Raw genomic sequence first — 22,985 nt, forward strand, 5'->3', positions numbered from 1 at the left:
GTAAAACACAGGAAGTAATGATACAGTTGTTTATTTTGAACATAAACACGGAAAAATTTTTAATACAAGAATAGAACTCTAGAAAAAAACATTCCAGTGTACTGTAGTTCTTTGTGGAGTATAGAGAATAGTTATAATCCTCCCCATATTCACCTAGGTCATAAATTTTATGGCACACAAACTCAGATGAAAGATAAATTGCAAATGGTGGTATCATAAACCTAACTTCAAGAACCCTATCAAGCAAATGCTTAGGCCTCTACTTTTTGATCTTGTAAAAAGCCTACAAATCTTGAATCACTTTAAAACTGTAGAGAATAGGGTATACAGAGGTGACTAAGGTACTTGAAAAACAGAACACAATGGATGGCTTATATATATATATGTCTAAAACGTTATTTCCTCTTTATAGAAAGTGTTTACAGCCAAAGAATAGCTAGAGGGATCAAACCAACTTAATCACAATAAGGAGAGTTGGTATCAAGTGCAGTACATTTTTATTCCCTTCTCCAGCAGCTCTTTAAATCTTCACTGATGTTGACAGGCATTTTTTTGCAACCACATAGAGCTAAATTACAGAATTGGTTCTCCTAAGTGCGGTTCCTAGACCAAGAGCATCACCTAGGAACTTAATAGAGATGCCTGTTTTCATCTACCACTCCAAACCCACTAAAACAAAATCTGGGGTGAGGCCCAGCAGTATTTTTAAGAAGCACTCCAGGTGATTCTGATGCATATTCAAGTTGGAGAACCACTGGAGTAGAACTGGCTTTCAGTCAACTCCTACATAATTTTTACCATTCTCTTCTGTACAAAGACAAATCCAGTAGTCTACTTAAGTATAACAGGCTCTGATAGTATTTTTCTTCCAATAAAAAAAAAATTCCTTATTTAATGCTGTTTCCATTAAAACTATTATGCCTGATACATTAATAATCTGTTTTGTTCTTGAAGGAAGCAGTTTCTGATGCCCTATTGGAAAACTTAATCAGAGTAGGTCTGATACAGTGGCAACATTGTACATTGGTGTTCTTCTAAGTAAATAATATATCCCATTGCAAAACAAGTCTGTAAGTGAATTAACTATTTCATTACCAATTTTTATTTATCAATCTTTAGCACACATATAACAATATTACATTCTCTACAATACTGTCTTCATTAAAACCACAAAAAGAAAAATGTGACTGCCTCTTAACATACTGGTTAAGAATAAAATTTTTAAAGAGCTGACCCTTTGACAAACTATAAATTTAATCCCTGCCTTTACATCAAATACATTTTGGCAGTTTTATCAGCATATTAATATTCACAATTGTAGAGACAAATCATTTTAATTAAGGATCAGTGTTTTCTTACACCATTTTGTGAAAGTAGCTGCTGCCATAATCTGATGGACTTTTTTCCCCAACAATACATGTTAAACTTTGTTACAGTTACTTTTAGAATTCACAAGCTTTTATTCATTCTGTCCTATTAGTGACTGACTGTAAGGAAAACCATTCATGATAATCTTTATATAGTAGATGTAGAACTGGTTCTTAAGTTTGGCTGCATATTAGAATCATTTGAGAAGCTTTAAAATCTTAAAGGTTATTCCAATGTGCAGCCAAAGTTAAGAACTACTGCCTTAAAAACAAGGTTTCAGCAACCAGTTTCTAACCCCCATTGCAGTAGTTTTAGAAGCATATAACAGTTTGAACATGTGCTGGATTTGATCAAGTGTGGTATCATTCTGAATATCCTACTCTAGTGTTGATGGTTCTGGAGTAATCTAAGTTGTCTCTGTTGTCAGACTGACAGTGCTTACTATCAAGATTACTACTAGAGTTCTTGTTGAGAGAAATCATTCTTCAAAAAATGAATCTGCTTTGATAATGCATTAGGTTTTCTGGGACTTTTAAGGCACTGAAAATCCTTTGGAGACATCTTAAACCCCCATATCAGTGATTCTCAACCCAAATTGCACCTTAGGAACTTTTTAGCTACAATGCTGAGATTCTATCCTCAATCAACTAAATCAGAATCTCTGGTTGCATGGGGCTCTAGCAATATTTTTTAGAGCTCCATAGGTGAGGATTTGATAATAGAATGCCAATTTCTTAATAGCCTGTATTTGCTTTCATTTTGCTTGAGATTTTTGTGTGACAAAGTTAAACTACTAAGGCTTCTGAATTTCACCCCTAATAAAATCAAGACAGAAGCAGTCAAAAGAACATTCAGAAAGTCAAGGCTTCTGGCATGGGCACATCTACTTTGAAAAAGGATATAAATTAATAAAGCCAGACATTATGATACCTGTTCCCATAGTAGTTATAACTGTCTGACTGAAGGTCACTTCCAGCTGTAAAGCACAAGTGAACTAGTCCCCCACTAAAATTTGTCTTTAAACTCTTCCTCAAGTGCTCAGCTTAAAATGCTCTAAAGTTTTGTTCAAAATCCAAGGCCCCCCCATCCCCTAGACCTAGTAAATCAGAATCTCCAGAGGAGCTAGAGAACCCACATGTTTAACAACTCCAGGTGATTCTATACTGTTGATGGATATTAAGAGAAGAGTTAAATTTTGGAGATGGCATAAATGCAGTAGTTAACACTGTCACACTAAATTAGAAACTTGTATTTTCTCATAACTCACTGGGATTACTTTTGTTAAACAATACTAATTTACAGCAAAATATGATTGAAAATCATCTCTGCTCAGATTGTGTTCTTTGCCAGTGATACTTCATTTGGAACCAGAAGGGGGGAAAAAGTGATCATTTCATAGTTCAGTTTTAAGCTTCTCATATAAGTCCTCTTGGTCAATCATGTCTGTGTGCCCATTCCAGCGGTGATAAGCAAGAAGAGCAGCATTGTGGGCAGCAATGGCACTCATTTCCATGGCACTTGCTGCACACTCTATGCCATTGAGGTAGTAAAGTCTATCGTGGAGTATGATGGAGGGGCATTTCTCTGGAGGCTTATAATGAGGATATGCAAGCCATGGCTGCTTCACAGCATAATCATAGGACAAAAAGAGCTTTAATATTTGTTCTTTAGTGAGAATTTCTTGGGAAAAGATCTTCCAAACATATCCCCTATCTGTTAATGGTTGAGGATTATCACTCTCTGTTACAGAGGACACAATCCCAATGCTGTTAATGAACAAATCTGAATTATCAGTAGTTAAGATTGTACTGAGATCGAATTTGTCTAAGGCTCTAGAGCTAAAAAGAGTTGAATTCAATTGCCCCTTAATTAAAGTTGTCACTATATGTTGGTAGTACTGATGGAATTCCTCAATTGGAGGATCAAAGTTGAGGAAAGTTATATTGGACATTTTTCGATTCAATGGAGTGGCCACCAAGACGATGTCATAGAAGTCTGAACGGGTCTCAGATCCAATTTGGTAGATCACTTCATACATCTTTGTGGGATTTCCTAGAAGAAAGAAGCATACGTTTTAGTGTTTCTAGCATACTCTTCTATATACCTTCCAAAAATAATTTTATTACCATAGCAATTTATAAAGTATAAAATAGTTAAAAGATAATTCTAAGGAATTAAAAAGAGTTTTACCCTCTAATATAACTGTGCCAAATTCAGGCAGTTTTCCACTGGAATAGAAATGATACTTTATCAGTAACTACAAAATATGGAATTATACTTTTAAGAATGAGATTATTTTTAAATCCAAGGAGATGTGTCACTGTACTTGAGCACATCTGGGAATATTTCCATGCGGTGCAACATACACAATTTATAATTCCATCATTTGGAATTGAGAGATGACAGAAGAGTGGTTTTTCTCCCTAAGCAATTATTTTCTAGAGGGTAAATTAGGAACAATAGAATTTCAGGCTCACCTGTATGCTTGGTCCTTGTTTTCTCCTCTATGTACATTACTGAGCCAGATACAAGGTTGCTTTTGGATGCCTGAAGGAGCCCTGAGCAAACAAGTTTATTGCCACCTTCTACTGCCCAAAGGCCAGAATCAGCAGAGGACAATGATACTGCTCCTGTCAGTGGTAGGAAAAAATGTGTTTTAATTATGACTCTGTAAAAGACCCTCTACCCACTCTTCCCAATTTAGGTGAGTTTTGCTCCAAGACATTGCCAAAAAGCCACTGGGGGCAAAAATCGCAATGAAAGCTAAGGACTCTCTCCCCACTAAAAATGCACATATCTACTTATACACAATTTTGCCAACCATGTCTGAGGTTTCAGAGAAAGGTAAGTCTTCTCCAACTCATGGCCTAAAGTTAGGAGCCACCATAGTATCAGCTAAGCCCCCTCTGTGAACTAATTAATGTCTATAACTTCCAAGCCTTGGCTTACCCACAAAGCCATTGACGTTCATGCTTTGGCCATAATTGACCCTCATGACAGGTGCAACAATTTCACTGAGGAATTTCTCAGAGAAGCCTGCTTTCTGCAAGGTTTCAAGTAGTGTTCGGTTAAGCATTCCAAGGAATTCGTCCCCTCCTAGAGAATGTAGTAACTTTTCTACACTGCTGAAGGCGTAGTCGTGAGACTGGTAACGGTAGATCCTTTTTGAAAAACAGAGAAGTGGCCATTAAACACCAAACAAGATAAGGGGAAGGGAATTAGCATATTTCCTTCTAATGATTTTCTACCTATCACGTAAGATGCACCTCAGTCACTATCTTCCCCAGGTATCCCAGAAGCTCTTATCCCCACCCCTACCTCCTCAGGTAGTACACTGTCCTTTATATACTCTTCTGCATTAATATGGTCACTGGGAGCACCTTTAAAGAAGTGGGTATGTCCTAGGTCTTGTTCTCATTCACCTTTTTATCTTCCAGCAGCAGTTAGACATGTCTAAAATTAATCTTTCCACCAGGCTTGATCCTCTCCACCCACTCCCTATCCCAACCAAAATGTAGATTGGGATGTTAGTTCACTCCTAACATCGTACATGTCACCCTCAGTTCACTTAATTTCAAACTTAAATATTTTCACTTCTTTCTGGTTCTCCCACCCAAGAAGAAAACCTTACCAGTCTTCCCAACATCTCTCTTGTTACTTCATTCTCATTTCCCTGACCTTAACTCGGGATTTATATTCAAACTACTAAAATGAGTAACTGATCTACCTGATTCCAGTTTCTTTTCTTTGAAACATTTATGAATCTCCCAGAAGTTCTAAAATACATCTTTAGTTATTTTTTTTTAATATTTTATTTATTTGACAGAGAACGAGAGCAGGAACACAAGCAGAGGGAGTGGGAGAGGGAGAAGCAGGCTTCCCGTGGAGCAGGGAGCCCGATGCGGGGCTCAATCCCAGGACCCTGGGATCATGACCTGAGCCGAAGGCAGATGCTTAACGACTGAGCCACCCAGGCACCCCCATCTTTAGTCATTAATGACTTATCAAAAAACAACCTGCTTACTAAATGAACTCCTGACCTTAAAAAAAGGAATGGATTTTAGAGCCAAACTCATCAAGTCTAACTCTTTGCTCTAACTGCAGATAGAGACACAAGTAAAAGGACTTGTCTAAAAGTCACATGACAAGTAGAAGGTTCAAGCACAAGCTGCCCCCTCTACCCTCAACCACACACACACACACACAAACTCACACACTCACAGCATCCACTTGAACACACCTGACCCATTCACTGATCTCTAAATATGCTCTGCATATTGCTCCCCAACACTGCACTAGCTCTTCTCCAACTAGAATACACTTTGGGCTTAATCCCACCTCCTCTGTAAAGTCTTGCTCAACTATTACTTAATTTTTAGAAAATACCACCTAACATTTTCTTGAACCTCATAGACATCCACACAATAATTCAAGATGTAATTTTTCAAGTTGCAAGAGATAAAAAAATGAGAAAGATGATTCCTTTCCCTCAAGGAGCCTACAGGTGGGGACAGATGATAAGGCACAAACACAGATAAGTACGTGAAACGAAGAAATAAGGACCAAAGAAAGATCTCTGTCTTACAACAACTTTCTTCTCTCAAAGTTGTAAATTTTTTGAGCAGGAGACAATGTCCCATCCATTTCAGTATTACCTACTGTCTAACAGTGTAGTATACAAAACATTGAATACATTTTTGCCAGAGAAACTGATATCCGTGCCCAAACAAAAACTAAAATAACTTCTTCCAGCCTTATCAATTGGTTTCTAGTCCCTAGGAAGTTGGAAAAAGTAGAGGATGAAAACACGGAGTTCTTTAGAAAATAGACTATCTCATAAAATGAAGAATGACCTTTGGCTAATGGTCAGCAAGACAAAACAGCCAATTAAATAATACATATAATATCATAAAGAAATTACTCCCTGCCACTTCCTGCCTGGGACCCAACCCCACTCCATCAAGCCTCCTAGGTGTGAGACAACAGAGACCATGTAATCATTGAACACTGTAACTTTTACAATACTAGTTGCATTAGAATACATATTTACTAAAAAGTTAGATGTGTAATTTCTGCTAATCAGACTGCTTTACAGCCTTTTTTTCTTCTTTTTAAACTACATTTGTATAACCCTTAACATTTACTCATTCAATAAATATTTATGAAGCATTAACTTTGAGCCAGGTATTCTAGGTGCTAAAGATGCAAAGGTCAACACAAGAGAGAAAAAATGCCTAATGGATCCTGTGTTCTAGTTGGGGAAACAGGTAGTAAAAAACTTAATGTGAATAAATTATGTAACAGTTTAGAGAATGATAAATGTTAAGGAGAAAGCAAATCAAAAAGGAAGACTGAGAAGGCTAAGAGTTGGTAGAGTTGCAACTCTAAGATGGTCCCCCAAAATAAGTAGAGTGGTCAAGGAAAGCCTAAGAAGGTAACATCTGAGCAAAGACCTGAGGGAGGTGAGAACTGGAGCATCCAGGGGAGAAAATATTTCAATAAAAGTGTGGTGCAATAGCCTCATGACAGAAGCATGCCTGATGTGTTCAAAGGGCAACGAGGCCTGTGCAGTTTAAACAGATCCAGGAGAGCAGGAAGAGGCAGAGTGAGAATAAAAGTATTGGGTGAGGGTTGGGGGGTGAGAGATGAAACACTTCTGGAAGGGTGGAGCAAGGACCTCAGAAAATCTACATAAAAGCAATGAGAACACTGGCAAAAATCAACTTTTTCAAAACTCTGGAAAAAAACCAGACTTGCCAAAGTCCCAGGAGTACTTTTTCAAGAGAAATGGCTCAATCTCAGTACGAACAATGAGCCCTGTGGCATGTTAACTTGCCCTATTCCCATTCCCCTCAGACCAGCAAGGTAGCCTTCAAAACCAGCAGTCTTGCAACTATAATACCTGTGAAACTTACAACCTGGCAGCCACGAGAGGATAAGACAGGTTTGGAGTTCCTCCAAAGTGCCACTATTTGGCCTGACAGCTCACTGAAAAGCTCTATCCTTGGGGCTTGTCTCAACTTGACCTCAGAGCTTGATCTGTACAAACAGCCCATCCTGGGGGCATCTGTCAAAAAAAACAATCAGGGGCAATTTAAAATCACAGCTACCTGAGGTGGTGATAACAAGTGGGGCTAACAAGAGGCTGACCAAAAGACTTTAAAAAAAAAAAGAAAATGGGGCGCCTGGGTGGCTCAGTCGTTAAGCGTCTGCCTTCGGCTCAGGTCATGATCCCAGGGTCCTGGGATCGAGCCCCACATCGGGCTCCCTGCTCTGTGGGAAGCCTGCTTCTCCCTCTCCCACTCCCCTTGCTTGTGTTCCCTCTCTGTCAAATAAATAAATAAAATCTTAAAAAAAAAAAAAAAAAAACCTAGGGAATTAAAAACACATTCTTGGTGACCCCAGAAGGCCATGACTATGTACAAGGTTATCACGTGCCTAGGAAAGACCTTAGAAGGCACTAAAGTAACCTCTGGTTGACCTTGAGCCTTTTTTTTTTTTAAGATTTTATTTATTTGACAGACAGCAAGCTCAATCAGGGGGAGCAGCAGACAGGGAGGAGAAGCGGGCTCCCCACCGAGCAGGGAGCCCTATGCAGGACTTGATCCCAGGACCTGCGATCATGACCTGAGCTGAAGACAGATACTTAACTAACTGAGCCACCCAGGTGCCCCTGACCTTGAGGCTTTGAGCAAGCAGGAAGTAAAAGCTAAAGTAGACCACCTGCCAGAGCACTGAAAACTTACCCCCCAATACACAATTAAGTGACTATGCATGACAAAGAATACAGACTTCACAGAATTAGTCCCAGAAAGTGACCAAACTAACAACAACAGTTTCTGAGGTAGCTAGGAAATCTGATTTCCAGAGTTGACATATAATATTACTTTAAATGTCCCATTTTCAACAAAAATCATGAAACAATCATAGAAAGTATGACCCAGAGGTGCCTGGCTGGCTCAGCAGGTAGAGCATGTGACTCAAGGTTGTGAGTTCAAGCCACACACTGGGTGTGGAGATTTAAAATTTTTTTAAAAGGAAAGAATTTGGGGCGCCTGGGTGGCTCAGTCAGTTAACCAGCCAATTCTTGATTTCGGCTCAGGTCACAATCTCAGGGTCCTGAGATCAAGCCCTGAGTCGGGTTCCCTGCTCAGCTGTCCCTCCCCCACCCCTCCCCATGCTATAGAAACCATGTTTAAGGTTTTAAAGCAAGTATGTCAACAGTGTCTCACCAAATATCAATAAAGAGGTTTTTTTTAATTCTGGAGTTGAAAAGTACAATATCTGAAATTTAAAATTCCCTAGAGGGGCTCAATAGCAGATTTGAAATAGCAGAAAAATCAGTGAACTTAAAGGTCAGTTGAAATTATAAACTAAGGAACAGAAAGTAAAGAAAAATGAGCAGCATCAGAGAACTGTGGGACAACATAAAGCATACCAACATACACTTAATGGGAATTGTAGGAAAGGCAGAAAAAAAGCAGGGGTAACAAAAAATACTTAAATAATGGCCAAACACTTCCCAGATTTGAAAGAAAACATCAATCTGCACACCCAGGAAGCTAAATCTAAGCAGGATAAATTTAAAAGATCCACACCCCAAAATATAATAAACTGGAAAGACAATACTGAAAGCAGCAAGAAAAAAGTGATCCAGAAAAAGGGATCTTCAAAAAGATTAACAGCTGACTACTCATCAGAAACCATGAAGGCCACAGTGTAGTGGGATGACATATTCAAAATGCTGAAAGAAAAGTCTATCAACCAAGAGTTCTATATCCAGCAAAACTATCCCTCAAAAATGAAGAGAAATTAAATTAATCCCAGGTAAACAAAAACACAGGATTCAATACTAGCAAACCTTCCCTACAAGAAATTAGACTAGAGAAAGTCCTTCAGACTGAAATACACTAGACAGAAATTCAAATCCCCATCAAGAAATGAAGAGCACTGGTAAAAGTAACTGCATAAAGTAAATATAAAGAACTGAAAACAGAATCAAACAGATTAAACATCCATGTTTACGGCAGCATTATTCACAACAGCCAGGAGGTAGAAGCAACCTAAATGTTCATCAATGACGAATGAATAAAACAAGAGAAGGCAATAATGGAGGAACAGACAAAAGCAACATAAGATGTACAGGAAGTGAAGAGCAGGCATAAACCCTACCTCCCCAGTTATTATATTAAACATAAATGGACTAAACACTGTAATCATAAGGCAGAGACTGGCAGAATGGATTAAAAAAAAAATCATGATCCAACAATATGCTGTCTACAAGAAATACACTTTAGACTCAGACACAAATAGGTTGAAAGTAAAAAGATGGAAAAAAGTATACCATACAAACAGTAACCAAAACACAGCTAGAGTGGTTACACTAGTATCAGAGAATACAGACTTTAAGATAAAAATTGTTACCAGAGGCAAAGAAGGACATTTTATAATGATAAAAGGGTTAGTCCATGAGGAAGTCATAACAATTATAAACATACACACACCTAAGAACAGAGTTCAAAATATCTGAAATGAAACTGACAGAACTAAAGGGAGAAACAGAATTTAACAATACTAGTTGACTCCAATATTGCAGTTTCAATAATGGATAGAACAAATAGGCAGAAGATCAACAATACATTAGTTCATTAGGGCTGCCATAACAAAGTATCACAGACTGAGTGCATTAAACAACAGAAATTTTTTTCTCATAGTTCTGGAGGCTAAAAATCCAAGATCGTGGCATTGACAGCTTTGGTTTCTTCTGAGGACTGACACCTTGGCTTACAATGGTCACCTTCTCATTGTGTCCTCCCGTTATCCTTCTTATATGCGTGCACATCCCTGGTGTCTCTTCTGTGTTCTAATCTCTTATAAGGACACCAGTCACATCCAATATGGCCCACCCTAATGGCTTCATTTTAACTTAATTCCCTCATTAAAAGCCCTATCTCTGGGCACCTGAGTGGCTCAGATGGTTAAGCATCTGCCTTCAGCTCAGGTCATGATCCCAGGGTCCTGGGATTGAGCCCCACATCAGGCTCCTGGCTCAGTGGGGAGCCTGCTTCTCCCTCTCCCTCTGCCTCTCTCCCTGCTCATGCTCTCTCTCTCTCTATCTCTGTGTCTCAAATGAATAAAATCTTTTTTAAAAAAATAAATAAAAGCCCTATCTCCAGGGTTGCCTGGGTGGCTCAGATGGTTAAGCATCTGCCTTCGGCTCGGGTTGCGATCCCAGGGTCCTGGGATTGAGCATCAGGCTCCCTGCTCGGCGGGGAGCCTGCTTCTCCCTCTCCTCCTGCTCCCCCTGCTTGTGCTCTCTCACTCTCTCTGTCAAATAAATAAATAAAATCTTTTAATAAGAAATGTTTTAAAAGCCCTATCTCCAAATATAGTCATTCTGCAGTACAGGGGGCTAGGGCTTCAACCTATGAAGGGGGTAGGGCCTAATTCTGCCCATAATAAACAGGAAATAAAAAATTAGGAGATAGGATTACCTATGTCAGGACTTTCAAGCCATTGTACAGATTTTGGCTGTTAGTCTGCATGAAACAGCCACTGAAAGTTTATATTTTTAATTTAAATTCAAGGTAGTTAACATATAGTATTGGTTTCAGGAGTAGAATTTAGTGATTCATCACTTACATATAACACCCAGTGCTCATCCCAACAAGCCCTCCTTAATACCAACCCCCCATTTAGCCCATCCCCCAACACACCTCCCCTCCAGCAACCCTCAGTTTGTCCCTTTTTTTTTTTAAGCTTTTATTTATTTGTCAGAAAGAGAGCACAAGCAGGGGGTACAGCAGGCAGAGGGAGAAGGAGGCTCCCTGCTGAGCAAGAAGCCTGATGTGGGACTCAATCCCCTCATGACCTGAGCCAAAGGCAGACACTTAACCAACTGAGCCACCCAGGCATCCCTCAGTTTGTTCTCTTAACTAGAGTCTCTTATGGTTTGCCTCCCTCTCTGTTTCTATCTTATTTTTCCTTCCTTTCCCCCATGTATATGTTTCGTTTCTTAAATTACACATAAGTGGAATCATGATATTTGTCTTTTCTCTATTTCACTTAGCATAATACACTCTGGTTCCATCCACATTGTTGCAAATGGCAATATTTCATTCTCTTTGATGACTAAGTAATATTCCATTGTGTGTGTGTGTATCCACATCTTCTTTGTCCATTCATCTGTTGATGGACATTTGGGCTCTTTCCATAATTTAGCTACTGTTGATAGTGCTGCTATAACTGGGTGCGTGTGCCCCTTCAAATCAGGACTTTTGTATTCTTTTTTTTTTAAGATTTTATTTATTTATCTGACGGAGAGAGACACAATGAGAGAGGGAAAGGGGGGAAGTGGGAGAGGGAGAAGCAGGCTTCCCGCCTAGCAGGGAGCCCAATGTGGGGCTCGATCCCAGGACCCTGGGATCATGACCTGAGCCGAAGGCAGACACTTAACAACTGAGCCACCCAGGCACCCCTTGTATCCTTTAGATAAATACTAGTAGTGCAATTGCTGGGTCATAGGGTAGCTCTATTTTGCCACTGAAAGTTTCTGAGCAGAGAAGTAATATGATGACTCCTAGATTTTTAAAAAGACCTCGCTGGCTGCTATGCTGAAAACAGATAGTGGTAGCACACGGGCAAAAGCAGGGAGGTGAGTTAGGAGGTATATTAGTTTCCAGTTGCTACTGTAACAAATTACCACAAACTAAGTGGCTTAAACAACACAAATTTATTATCTTATGGTTCTGCAGGTTAGAAATCCAAAAGTCAATTTCACTGGTCTAGAGAGTCAAGGTGTCAGCAAGGTTGGTTCCTTCTGGAAGCTCTGAGGGAAGAGTCCATTTTCTTGCTTTTTTCAGTTTCTGTAAATCACCTGCATTCCTTGGCTCATGGCACCTTTCTGGCATCATTCCAACCTCTTACTTCCATCATCACATTTCCTGCTACTCACTCTGATCCTCCTGCCTCCCTCTTATAAGGACTCTTGTGATTACACTGGGCCCACCTAAATAATTGGGAATAATCTTCCCATTTCAAGATCCCTAACTTAATCATATCTGCAAAGCCCCTTTTATCATGTAAGGTAACACATTCACAGGTTCCAGGGATTAGGGTGTAGACATCTTGCATGGGGAGAGAGGCATTCAGCCTACCACAGGGAGCTACTCCAACAATACAGACAAAAGATAATAGTGGCTTGGGTGCCTGGGTGGCTCAGTTGGTTAAGCGACTGCCTTCGGCTCAGGTCATGATCCTGGAGTCCCGGGATCGGGTCCCACATCGGGCTCCCTGCTCAGCAGGAGTCTGCTTCTCCCTCTGACCCACTTCCCTCTCGTGCTCTCTATCTCTCATTCTCTCTCTCTCAAATAAATTAAAATCTTTAAAAAAGAGAGAGAGAGATAATAGTGGCTTGCATCAAAGTGGTAGAAGCCATGGTGGTGACAAGTGAAATTCTGGATACATTTTAAAAACTGATAGGATTAAAAATAGACTGGATTTGGGAAAGGAGTAAGAGAAAAGAGTAAAATATGACTCAGTATATTTGTTAGGAGTAACTGGAAGGAAGAAAGGGTGTTTATAAAGCCTTTCACTGTGAATCCTATCAGTCTCAGATTAAGAAATGTTTTAAGGATCTAATATTTCCTCAGAAACACACTAAGTGCTAGAGACAAGAATGAGCTTTAACCTAGCCCAGAAACCAAGATATCTCAACAGAAAGCCATCACTGAACCAGAGGATTCAATTCAACAAACATCTGAGTATCTACTGTATTCTAATTATTGTACATACCATAGAACAACACAAGTGTGTGGGTGCTGTGCTCCATATAACACTTATGGGATGTTTGAAAAGAAATGAATGGCAACTAGAGATTTAGGGGAAGGCTTTGCTGACAGGGCTGAGAAAAGAGACTGGACTCTGGAGTAAGGAATAGCATCCAACCAGAAGAACTGCATAAATAAATGCTCAGAACTGGAAATTAACCTGGAAAGTATGGACAGCAGGGGCTACAGGATTTCCACCCCAAGCAGCTCCACCAACAAGAAAATGAATGCATACTCGCATGGGTGTGGGGTGTTGCCTATCACCCTCTTTCAAATGTCATGGTTTACTACTACTGTCACATGGGCCTTCGCTCACACTGTGCACTCTGAAACAGAAGCACAAAAATGACAATGTACTTCTCCAAAGCTGGTCAGCAAATCTCCCAAAAGTTTTTCCAGAGGGGACCCAAATGGATTTGTCATATACACTGAAAATAGGGAGAAAAAAACTTGAGCAAGGGCTCTAGGTTTCTATACTATTCAAAGAAAGAAAAAACTCAAGAATATTATCCAATTGCACATTTTAACCTAATATTTGCAACTTTGACCGTAGGTAAGAGTAACTTGAGGTACTTTTAAAAAATACCAATGTCCATGGGCACCTCAGTCAGTTAAGTGTCTGCCTTCGGCTCAGGTCATGATCTCTGGGTCCTGGGGTTGAGCCTTGCGTCAGGTTCCCAGCTCAGCAGGTGGCCTGCTTCTCCCTCATCTTCTGCCGCTCTCCCTGCCTGTGCTCACTTGCTCACTCTCGCCCTCTCAAATAAATAAATAAAATCTTAAAAAAAAAAAAAAAAAAGAAGGGCGCCTGGGTGGCTCAGTCGTTGAGCGTCTGCCTTCAGCTCAGGTCATGATCCCAGGGTCCTGGAATCGAGCCCTGCATTGGGCTCCCTGCTCTGTGGGAAGCCTGCTTCTCCTTCTCTCACTCCCCCTGCTTGTGTTCCCTCTCTCGCTGCATCTGTCAAATAAATAAATAAAATCTTAAAAAAAAAAAAAGATTGTGATTCCAATGTGCAGCCAGGGTTGAGAACTACTGCTTCACTGAAATGCAGGGGAATCTGTTGTTCCAGATTACTCTTTGGCAACCTCTGTTGTTCCCAATTCTGATTTTTGCAACATCCCAGAGTATCTCCAGCATGGGGTGATATTACAAATACAGTTGACCCTTGAATAACACAGGTTTGAACTGCGCAAGTACATTTATACATGGGTTTTGTTTTTTGTTGTTATTTTTTTTCCCAGATATATATAGTGGGAGTACCATAAATATATTTTCTCTTCCTTGATTTTTTAAGATTTTTATTTATTCATTTGAGAGAGGGAGAGGGCGCACAAGCTGGGGGAGAGGCAGAGGGAGAGGGAGAAGCATACTCCTCACTGAGCAGGGAGCCCGACATGGGCTTGATCCCAGGACCTGGAGATCATGACCCGAGCTGAAGGCAGACACGCAACAATCTGAGCCACCCGGGTGCCCCTCTGTATGATTTTCTTAACATTCTTTTCTCCAGCTTCCTTTATTGTAAGCATTAGACACAGCATATAAAATATGTATTCACTGTTTATGTTCTTAGTAAGTCTTCCTGTCAACAGCAGGCTATTAGCAGTTAAGTTTTGGGGAAGTCAAAAGTTACACACAGATTTTCAACTATGCAAGGGATTGGCACCCCAACCCCCCCCAAATTATTCAAGGGTCATTTATTTAATAACTGGTATAGCATTAAACAGAAAGTAGACTGACGACAGCACTAGAACTGAGTCAAGATTCCCTGCTGGTGGCGGGGGGAAGGGGTTTGGGCAGGAGGCAGACAGGGAGGAGTGGGAACACAGAGGGCAACAGCTATGTCACTAGTCCAGCAGTATTTAACTACTTTAACAACTGGCACATGCTGGCTCAATACCAGCCTTCTCTCCAGCTTTCTCATAGGATATGATAAAACTACCAAAATAAAATTTTTCTGTTCCTGACTTATTGAAAGAAACAGAAATGTAGGGTGCATGGCCCTTTGAACAGCATAAGGATTAGTGCTGTATAATCAAATATCAAAGACCAGAGGTAGGCAGTAATTCCATAAAGTAGGGGAACTGTTTTCTAAAATCAAAAATAGGGATGCCTGGCTGACTCAGTCAGAAAAGCATGCGACTCTTGATCTCAGGGTAATAAACTTTAAAATCAAAAATAGTATAATCCTGGGGCACCTGACGCCTGGCTCAGTCCATACAGCGTGTGACTCTTAATCTCTGAGGTCACGAGTTCAAGCCCCACATTGGGCATAGAGTTTACTTAATCAAAAAGAAAAGTATAATCTATCCCATCACTGCATCTATTTCACAGTTCTATAATATCCAGAATTCACTTTAAAAGTGATTTCTTAATTTCTCACAGGGCAGTTCTCTACATGTCAAGTAAGCCACCAGTAAGAAAACTAACAGACATAGGGGCTGTATCTGATGCCATCTGAACTTGATTTTCCTGTTGAGCGTGCAGCAACATGCTACCTTCCTTCTTTACAAACTGGCTATCTCTACACAAATTCTAAATATTTTCTTAGTTATGGTTTACTGCTTGTCTCTCTACTAGAATGTATATTCTTTGAGGACAGGGACATGTTCTATTCTACATCCTCAGGACCCAGAATAGTGCCTGGCACATAATAGGCAGTCAGTATTTGGTAAATGAATAAATGAATGAATGACTACTTTAAAACAATCTGCACTGTAGCTGACCTTAATGTGCCCACTGGAAAAGTGTTTGAGGAATTGACCTAACAACGATGCTTAGAAAGAGAAATCCCAGGGGCACCTGGGTGGCTCCATCGGTTAAGTATCTGCCTTGGGCTCAGGTCATGATCCCAGGGTCCTGGGATCAAGCCCCACATCGGGCTCCTTGCTCAGGGGGGAGTCTGCTTCTCCCTCTCCCTCTGCTGCTCCCCCTGCTTGTGCTCACTCATGCACTCTCTCTCTGTCAGATAAATAAAATCTTTAAAAAAAAAAGAGAGAGAAATCCCAAACTACCATAAGTTACAAAAACTAGAGTATATTTATCCTACTCAATCCTTATATCTGTCCTTGTCAATACTGGGTCACATATGACATGTAATTTTACCTTATTAACAATTATTTCACTACACTGAAACTCATAGTAATGAAATATCATTAGCACTTACAAGTTAAATTTCTCCAGCATCTAAAAATTGTAAACCAGCATAAAAATTAGTACATGCCAACAGCCTTAAAAAAGAAAAAAAAAAAAAGGCTGGCTGCATATTTTAAGGTTAGACTGGTTATTTTATATCATTTTTCCTAATTACCAAAGCAATACACATAGAAATATTTGAAAATACAGAAAAACATAAAGAAGAAAAAGTGGCGCCTGTTATATTCTCACTACCTGGAAGAGTCCTGGGATTCAGTATCTCAATTTAAATTCTTGGGGCACAGAACCAATACTCTGCCTCAGGCTAGTGGCTCACTGAAACATCATGTCACAATTCATTAAATTAAATGAAACATCATGTCTCATTTAAGTTTTGTGATCCTGTCTACAAGCTTTTATACACATTACCTCATTCACCTATACAACATCAGCACAGTGCAGAGATTAAGAGTGAAAACTCTGGGGGCACCCAGGTGGCTCAGTCAGTTAAGTGTCTGCCTTCGGCTCAGGCAGATCATGATCCCAGAATCCTGGGATAAAGCCCCTCGTCAGGCTCCCTGCTTCTTCCTCTCCCTCTGCTCACGCTCTTTCTCTTGCTATCTCAAATAAATAAATAAAATCTTAAAAAGAGAGAGAGAGAGAACTCTGGAGCCAGAATACTTGGGTGGGAACTCCAACTCCACCACTTACTAGGTTGGTGTTCTTGCACACTTGAAACCTCTATGCCTCCACCTTCCACATCTGTAAGAAGCTAATAACAGTACCTGAGAGAGCTGTCATAAGAATTCAAGGAGTTAACATTTGTAGAGCATTTAAGTGTATGTGGCAAAACTAGGGGCGCCTGGGTGGCTCAGTCATTAAGCGTCTGCCTTTGGCTTGGGTCATGATCCCAGGGTCCTGGGATCGAGCCCTGCATTGGGCTCCCTGCTCAGCAGGAAACCTGCTTCTCCCTCTCCCACTCCCCCCCTTCTTGTGTTCCTGCTCTCGCTTTGTCTCTCTCTGTCAAATAAATAAATAAAATATTTTTTAAAAAACCTAAACATTTGCAAAATACATTTTCAAAAGCAAAAATTACTCTTTCAATATTCAAGTGGATAAACGGTCTGCATGTTTTATGCAAACCATTTACCTAACAATCTGACAAACAGGCCTTACAATTAGGTAGAGAACTGTTTCAAGAAATAAAATTCCTAACGATCATCTAACTAAAAGGTCTTAGGGTAAATGGAAGGGGGACAAATTACCTCATAAACTTGTCCAATATGTCCTCTACCCACATGTGCATTCGGAGGGACTGAAATCCATAGTGCCAAATTAGTTTAATCATGTTAATTATAAACCAGCTGCTCTCCTCAAACACCAGAGTCTCTCCGTTATACACCCCCATTAGGCCACCAGAGCTCTGAATAGTAAAGAGACCTGCAAAAACAGAGAAAGGGTTAGCTAAACTCAGGGTTTCTATGTTGAACAAATGAAAGATCATCTGAAGCTAGGGGGACACTCTGAAGTGCATGAATTCTGGGCTTCCCCCAGTTCTCAGGAAAGGAGCTCTATCTTTAGAACAGTGTGTAATACACTATTCATTCACTACACTGTCCTAAAGCAGATCTCTAAAGGATGGGTCAGATGGTCATGCACATATATCAAAATCAGACTGGCTATTTTTAGTTGAAAAAGACTAAAAAGTCCAAGGAAAACGTCAGAATACAAACTGAATTCAATTTAAAAACAGAAATGTTGGGCGCCTGGATGGCTCAGTCAGTTAAGCATCTGCCTTCAGCTCAGGTCATGATCCTGGAGTCCCGGAATCAAGCCCTGCATCGGGCTCCCCGCTTAGCAGGGCGTCTGCTTCTCCCTTTGCCCTTCCTCCTGCTCATCCTCTCTCTCTCTCTCTCTCAAATAAATAAAATCTTTTTAAAAAATTAAAAAAAAAACAAACATCAGACATGAATATTTGCAGCATTAACTGCTCCTGGCATATATTTGCCCTCATGGAGGAAAGTGGCTCAGGAAGCATCCATAGGAGACGTGGAAAGCAGCAGAGGGAAAGGAGGCATCGCCATTCCTATGTGAATCCTATTTTGCATAATTGGCTATTTCAGATAGCAAAAACATAAGAAGGCAAAAATTACACAATATTCTCTGAGCAAAGGGCCTGCTGAGGCTTCCCAGACTTCCCCCAACCTGTCCAGCTCCTCTACTGGCAGGGAAGCAGTCAGATGTCCCAGGTTCTAGGCACATGTCTGGACCCACACCTGTGTGAGTGACTTTAAGCTAGACACCGAAAGCCTCTGGGCCTCATTTTCCCAGCTGTAAATGAGTACACAAGGTTTCTGCTAACTCAAACCATTCTTTGATTCTTTAACATGAACCCAGAGGTTTAAGAACCAAGAAGAGCAACCATCCCCACCCACCCCCCCAATGGCTGTAATTCCAGATAACTGAAGATACAGATAACTAGCGTCCCATTACGGGAAAGTGGCTCCTAACTAAGCTTGCACTAATTGCTAGCAGCAAAATGAGGAAAATCGTTTTACCAACTTCTCTGTAAAAGACAATAAGGCGGAAAGTTTCAGTTCCCTATCTGATAAACATATCCATGGATGGTCACAAAGAAATCTGCTTAGCTCTAAGAACAAATTACATACCCAGGTCCTTGACAAAACGCTTCATGTGCAGATTTAAAGGATGGATGACAGAACCTCCTGCCTCATATTCTTGCCCTCGGACAGTCATTGTGGCCAGGCGGCCTCCCACCTCTCCTCTTTCAAACAGGTCAATCTTCACATCTTTCCCAAATTTCTGCCGCAGATAATAGGCTGCTGAAGTGCCACCAATTCCAGCTCCAATAATTGCTATGGATGGAAAGAAAAAAAAAAAAAAAAAGAACAGTTTCTTTCCTTCTTACCCAGCTATGTGGGTTTTGTTTTTGAATAACAGATGTTAGTCAAGGCTATTATCACCAATTTAGGGAAGCTGGGGACCCAGGGGCAAGTGACAGTTGCTGAAGACAGAACTCTCTGAATCTGGACAGACACGGCCCTCGGACAAAAGTGGTAGTACATCAATGTACAAATTGACATTGGATTGGGGGGGCAGATCCCCAAAGGTTCTCACAGTTCTTTGTTGAGGCACCACTGGTTCTGCACAACCTTCTTTGCACCCAACGCATGGCAACAGAGGAGGTGGGCCTTTCCAGCACGCATTTTAAATAAAGTGGCCGCCATCTGTGCCAAGATTTGTTCTGTCTCATTAATATAGATGGGTTAATGCCCCCACAAAACAAAGCTTTAAGGGGAACAAGAAAGCAAACCAAAGACGGTAAAAACCAAGACTGAAATTTGAGAGTGGATTATTTCGGCTGTGCAGTAGTCCTAGGTAGAGGAATTGTGCAAGCTAGGGCCTCTGGGAGCAGGCTGACCTCAGCAAAGTGGAAGTGGGGAACGGGGTTCCAGTCCAGCCTACCAAGGGAAGCAGACGGGTCTGCCTGTTTGCACTGCTCGGCGTGCTGTGACCGCGTGCGCCTGTCATCCGCAGAGCGAGGCGGCCGGTCGCTCCAGAACTAGAAGACTGGCCTCCCAAAGACGCAGCAAGCGAAGGAGGCGAGAGGGTCCTCGGCCTCCGCAGATCCCCAGGCCTCTGAGACAGGGGCACAAGGGGCGCTTGGCGGCCGCCCGCCCCGATACTCCCTCCACCGCCCATTCCCGTAGTGGGCACATCGACAAGGTCCCGGGAAGACACGGTGAGTGTGGCACCGACAGCGACCCTGAGTCACGAACTGAGAAGACCGCGACCTGCGCGGAGGACTCGGCGCGCACGGCCTGGTGGACGTAGCGGCCGCGGGGCCTGGTGCACTGCGTAGCGGCCACCCGGCGCGGGGCGCGCTCCCGCACCCTTTCAGTGCCGTCCCTCGCCCCCGTCACCTACCGATCTTATCTGGCGGGGCCCGCAGCTCGGCGCTCCCGGGGCACCCCCAGCTGCACAGCAGCAGCCACAGCCCCAGAAACGACGAGACGAGCTCCCCAGCCGTGAGCCCCATGGCTCCCGGAACGCAGCACTCCACAGCAGCGCCCTATAGTCCGCGGCTGCTAGGAGTCTGCGCGCTCCGCACGCCCCGCCCCCGACCGGCCTCGCCCCTCCGAGCCCCGCCCAAGGAGCGGGGCGTCCTCCAGGAGCTTCCAAGCATGGTCCGCTCGGTTCCCAAGCATGTCCCGCCCCTTCGAAACGCACCCTACTTCTGGGACACACCAAAGGCACCAGGGGCACCAGAGGCGGAGGCTCACCCCAGCTCGCCACCTTACTCTCCTTCTATTCAGGTGGAGCATCACTTCTTCACTCGTGCCCTCTTCTGTCCTTTCAGTCTCTCCGTGTCAGAGAATGCACAAAGCAAATCACTGTCAGACCCATGGAGCAACAAATGCTTACTGAGTGACCACTATGTTCCGGGGACTGTTGGGCATAAGATGAATGGGTAAACAGTGATCAGTGAAAGGGAAAATGAGGGCGACCAGGGATGGGGTGGTCCAAGGTGGAAAGTAATGGCAGATATGAATAAAAGTAATGTACCCGTATCACACAGTAGAGCATTATGCAAGCATTAAAAAGAATGTAGGACCTCTCCTGGTATTGTTAGGTGAAAAAAACTAGTGGCTGAGTGATGGGTATTATAAGATCCCATTTTGTAAGTAAAATACCCCACCTCCACTCTTCCCCCGCCCCTCCAAAAGAAAACAAAACAAAAAAACAGTATGTGAACATGAAGAACAGTGTGGATGGAAGGAGCAGAAGTTGGATAAAAAGAAATATTGAACTTGGAAAAAGGGAGTATAAAACCCAGTGCAAAAAGCATTCATTCATTGGACAAATATTTATTGAGTTCCTACTAAGTGGCAAGCAATGTTCTAGGTGCTTGAGAAAAATCAGTGAACAAAACAGATTTTTTAAAATATTTATTTTAATTGAGCTGATAGTCTAGTGGAAGGAGATATGGTAATTAGAACAAATAAGCAAATGATGTATTATACAGAGTGGGGTAAGAAGAATGAGGAATGGGTTACAGTTTTAAATAAGGTGGTTGGGGTAGGCCTCATTGAACAGGATAGCATCTAAGCAAAAGCTTGCAGGAAGTAAAGGAGTGGGTCAAGCAAATATCTGGGGAAAGAGCTTTCTAGGTAAGGAAAATACCTGGCATGTTTGAAGAACAGCAAGGAGGCCAGTTAAGCAGAGAAAGAAAGGGTGAGTGAAGGTGGTTTTAATGAAACAAGATGCAAATCATACAAGGAATAAACACTCCTAGTTAAGAACATAAAAAGATGAAGAGTAAGCCCCATTTTTCACTATATCTAGAAATTACAAAGAAAGAACTAAACTCTCTGTGTCTTTTACTTTTCTTTTTCCAAACTACATTATCCTCACAACACAATTACCCATGCACTGAGCCTACTAGGCTCTTCAGTAAGTGTTTGTTGGTTGATTAGAATGGACCATGTTAGTGACCTTGACACATATGTCATCTTTGGAAGCTTTCACTGCTGCTGCTGAAATCTTGGGAAAGAGTTTACTGAAAGAACACTCAGTGGGTGCCTGGGTGGCTCAGATGGTTAAGCGTCTGCTTTCAGCTCAGGTCATGATCCCAGGATCCTGGGATCGAGTCCTGCATCAGGCTCCCTGCTCCTTGGGAGCCTGCTTCTCCCTCTGCCTCTCTCTCTCTCTGTCTCTCATAAATAAATAAAATATTTAAAAAATAAAGAAAGAAAAGAACACTCAGTGAAAAGACAGTGTAAAGGACTTTGCAAAGTGGAAGGTGGGTCAGAGGCTTTCTCATTCCACACTCTTGCCCTTTCAAAGTAACACTGCCACTGAAAACCCAAAAGGTTTTTAAAAAGGTCATAGAGGGGGAAATGTTACCATATATATGAAGAGTAACAATAAGGTAATATAGCAAACATTCATACAAAGGAGTGCTGTTCGAAAAAGCAGACTCCCCTCTAGGAGACTAAACACTTACTAAGGTTCTCTCCTTGACCAAACTCCAGCCAGGGTCCTCTGAGCAATCTACTCCACTAGGCAGTCCTTAGTCTTAGCCTATTAAGACTTGAACAAAACACTAACATTTTCTAACAGCTCAAAGCTCTGTCCTTGGGATGACCCTAGCTACCTTTAAAGTGCCTGTCTGAAAAAACTCAAGGCTGCCAAGACTACTGTTTGTTCCAGCCAACACATGATGATAGAGCCCCTGTCTCATAGCCTCTGTGGGAGGGTAGGAGCCTAACTGATAAGCACCAGTTACCACCCTTTCCCTCAAGTTTTGTAATCTTTCACTTCCTGGACTCTACTGGGCCCCTGCTCATCCCCCTCCCTATACCTACATTCTCCCTTCAAAATGCCAGGTCACATCTATACATATTGAAGTCAAGTTCAGATTATGCTAGAATCTTCCCTATTGCAATAGTGTATTACCGATTAAAAGTAAAACTTTAGTGCTGGCTTTGCTTATCTTTGATAACACTTAAATCTATAATTCTACCACTGCTCCATGTTTCTTTTTCTTTTCTGAAACTACCTTGAAAAAATTCACTTTCATACCTTCTTACTGCCTTACATCTCACTTTTTCATATTCTAAATAAACTAAATAAAA

General features: G+C 41.6%; 1 protein-coding gene across 1 annotated transcript; it reads right to left on the bottom strand.

The window, feature by feature from the left end:
* Nucleotides 1-15: 15 nt before the first annotated feature.
* Nucleotides 16-20,436, bottom strand: PCYOX1 (prenylcysteine oxidase 1). Its single transcript, XM_025868459.2, has 6 exons — nucleotides 20,275-20,436; nucleotides 18,996-19,202; nucleotides 17,592-17,766; nucleotides 4,318-4,529; nucleotides 3,846-3,998; nucleotides 16-3,420 (listed from the first exon to the last, which is right to left on the bottom strand). The coding sequence occupies exons 1-6, from the start codon at nucleotides 20,384-20,386 to the stop codon at nucleotides 2,762-2,764; spliced, it is 1,518 nt and encodes a 505-aa protein (XP_025724244.1). The 5' UTR covers nucleotides 20,387-20,436; the 3' UTR covers nucleotides 16-2,761.
* Nucleotides 20,437-22,985: the final 2,549 nt, after the last annotated feature.

Source organism: Callorhinus ursinus, unplaced genomic scaffold (assembly GCF_003265705.2).
Source record: "Callorhinus ursinus isolate GAN/ISIS: 27379988/994484 unplaced genomic scaffold, GSC_fseal_2.0 scaffold10, whole genome shotgun sequence".
NCBI classification, from domain to species: Eukaryota; Metazoa; Chordata; class Mammalia; order Carnivora; family Otariidae; genus Callorhinus; species Callorhinus ursinus.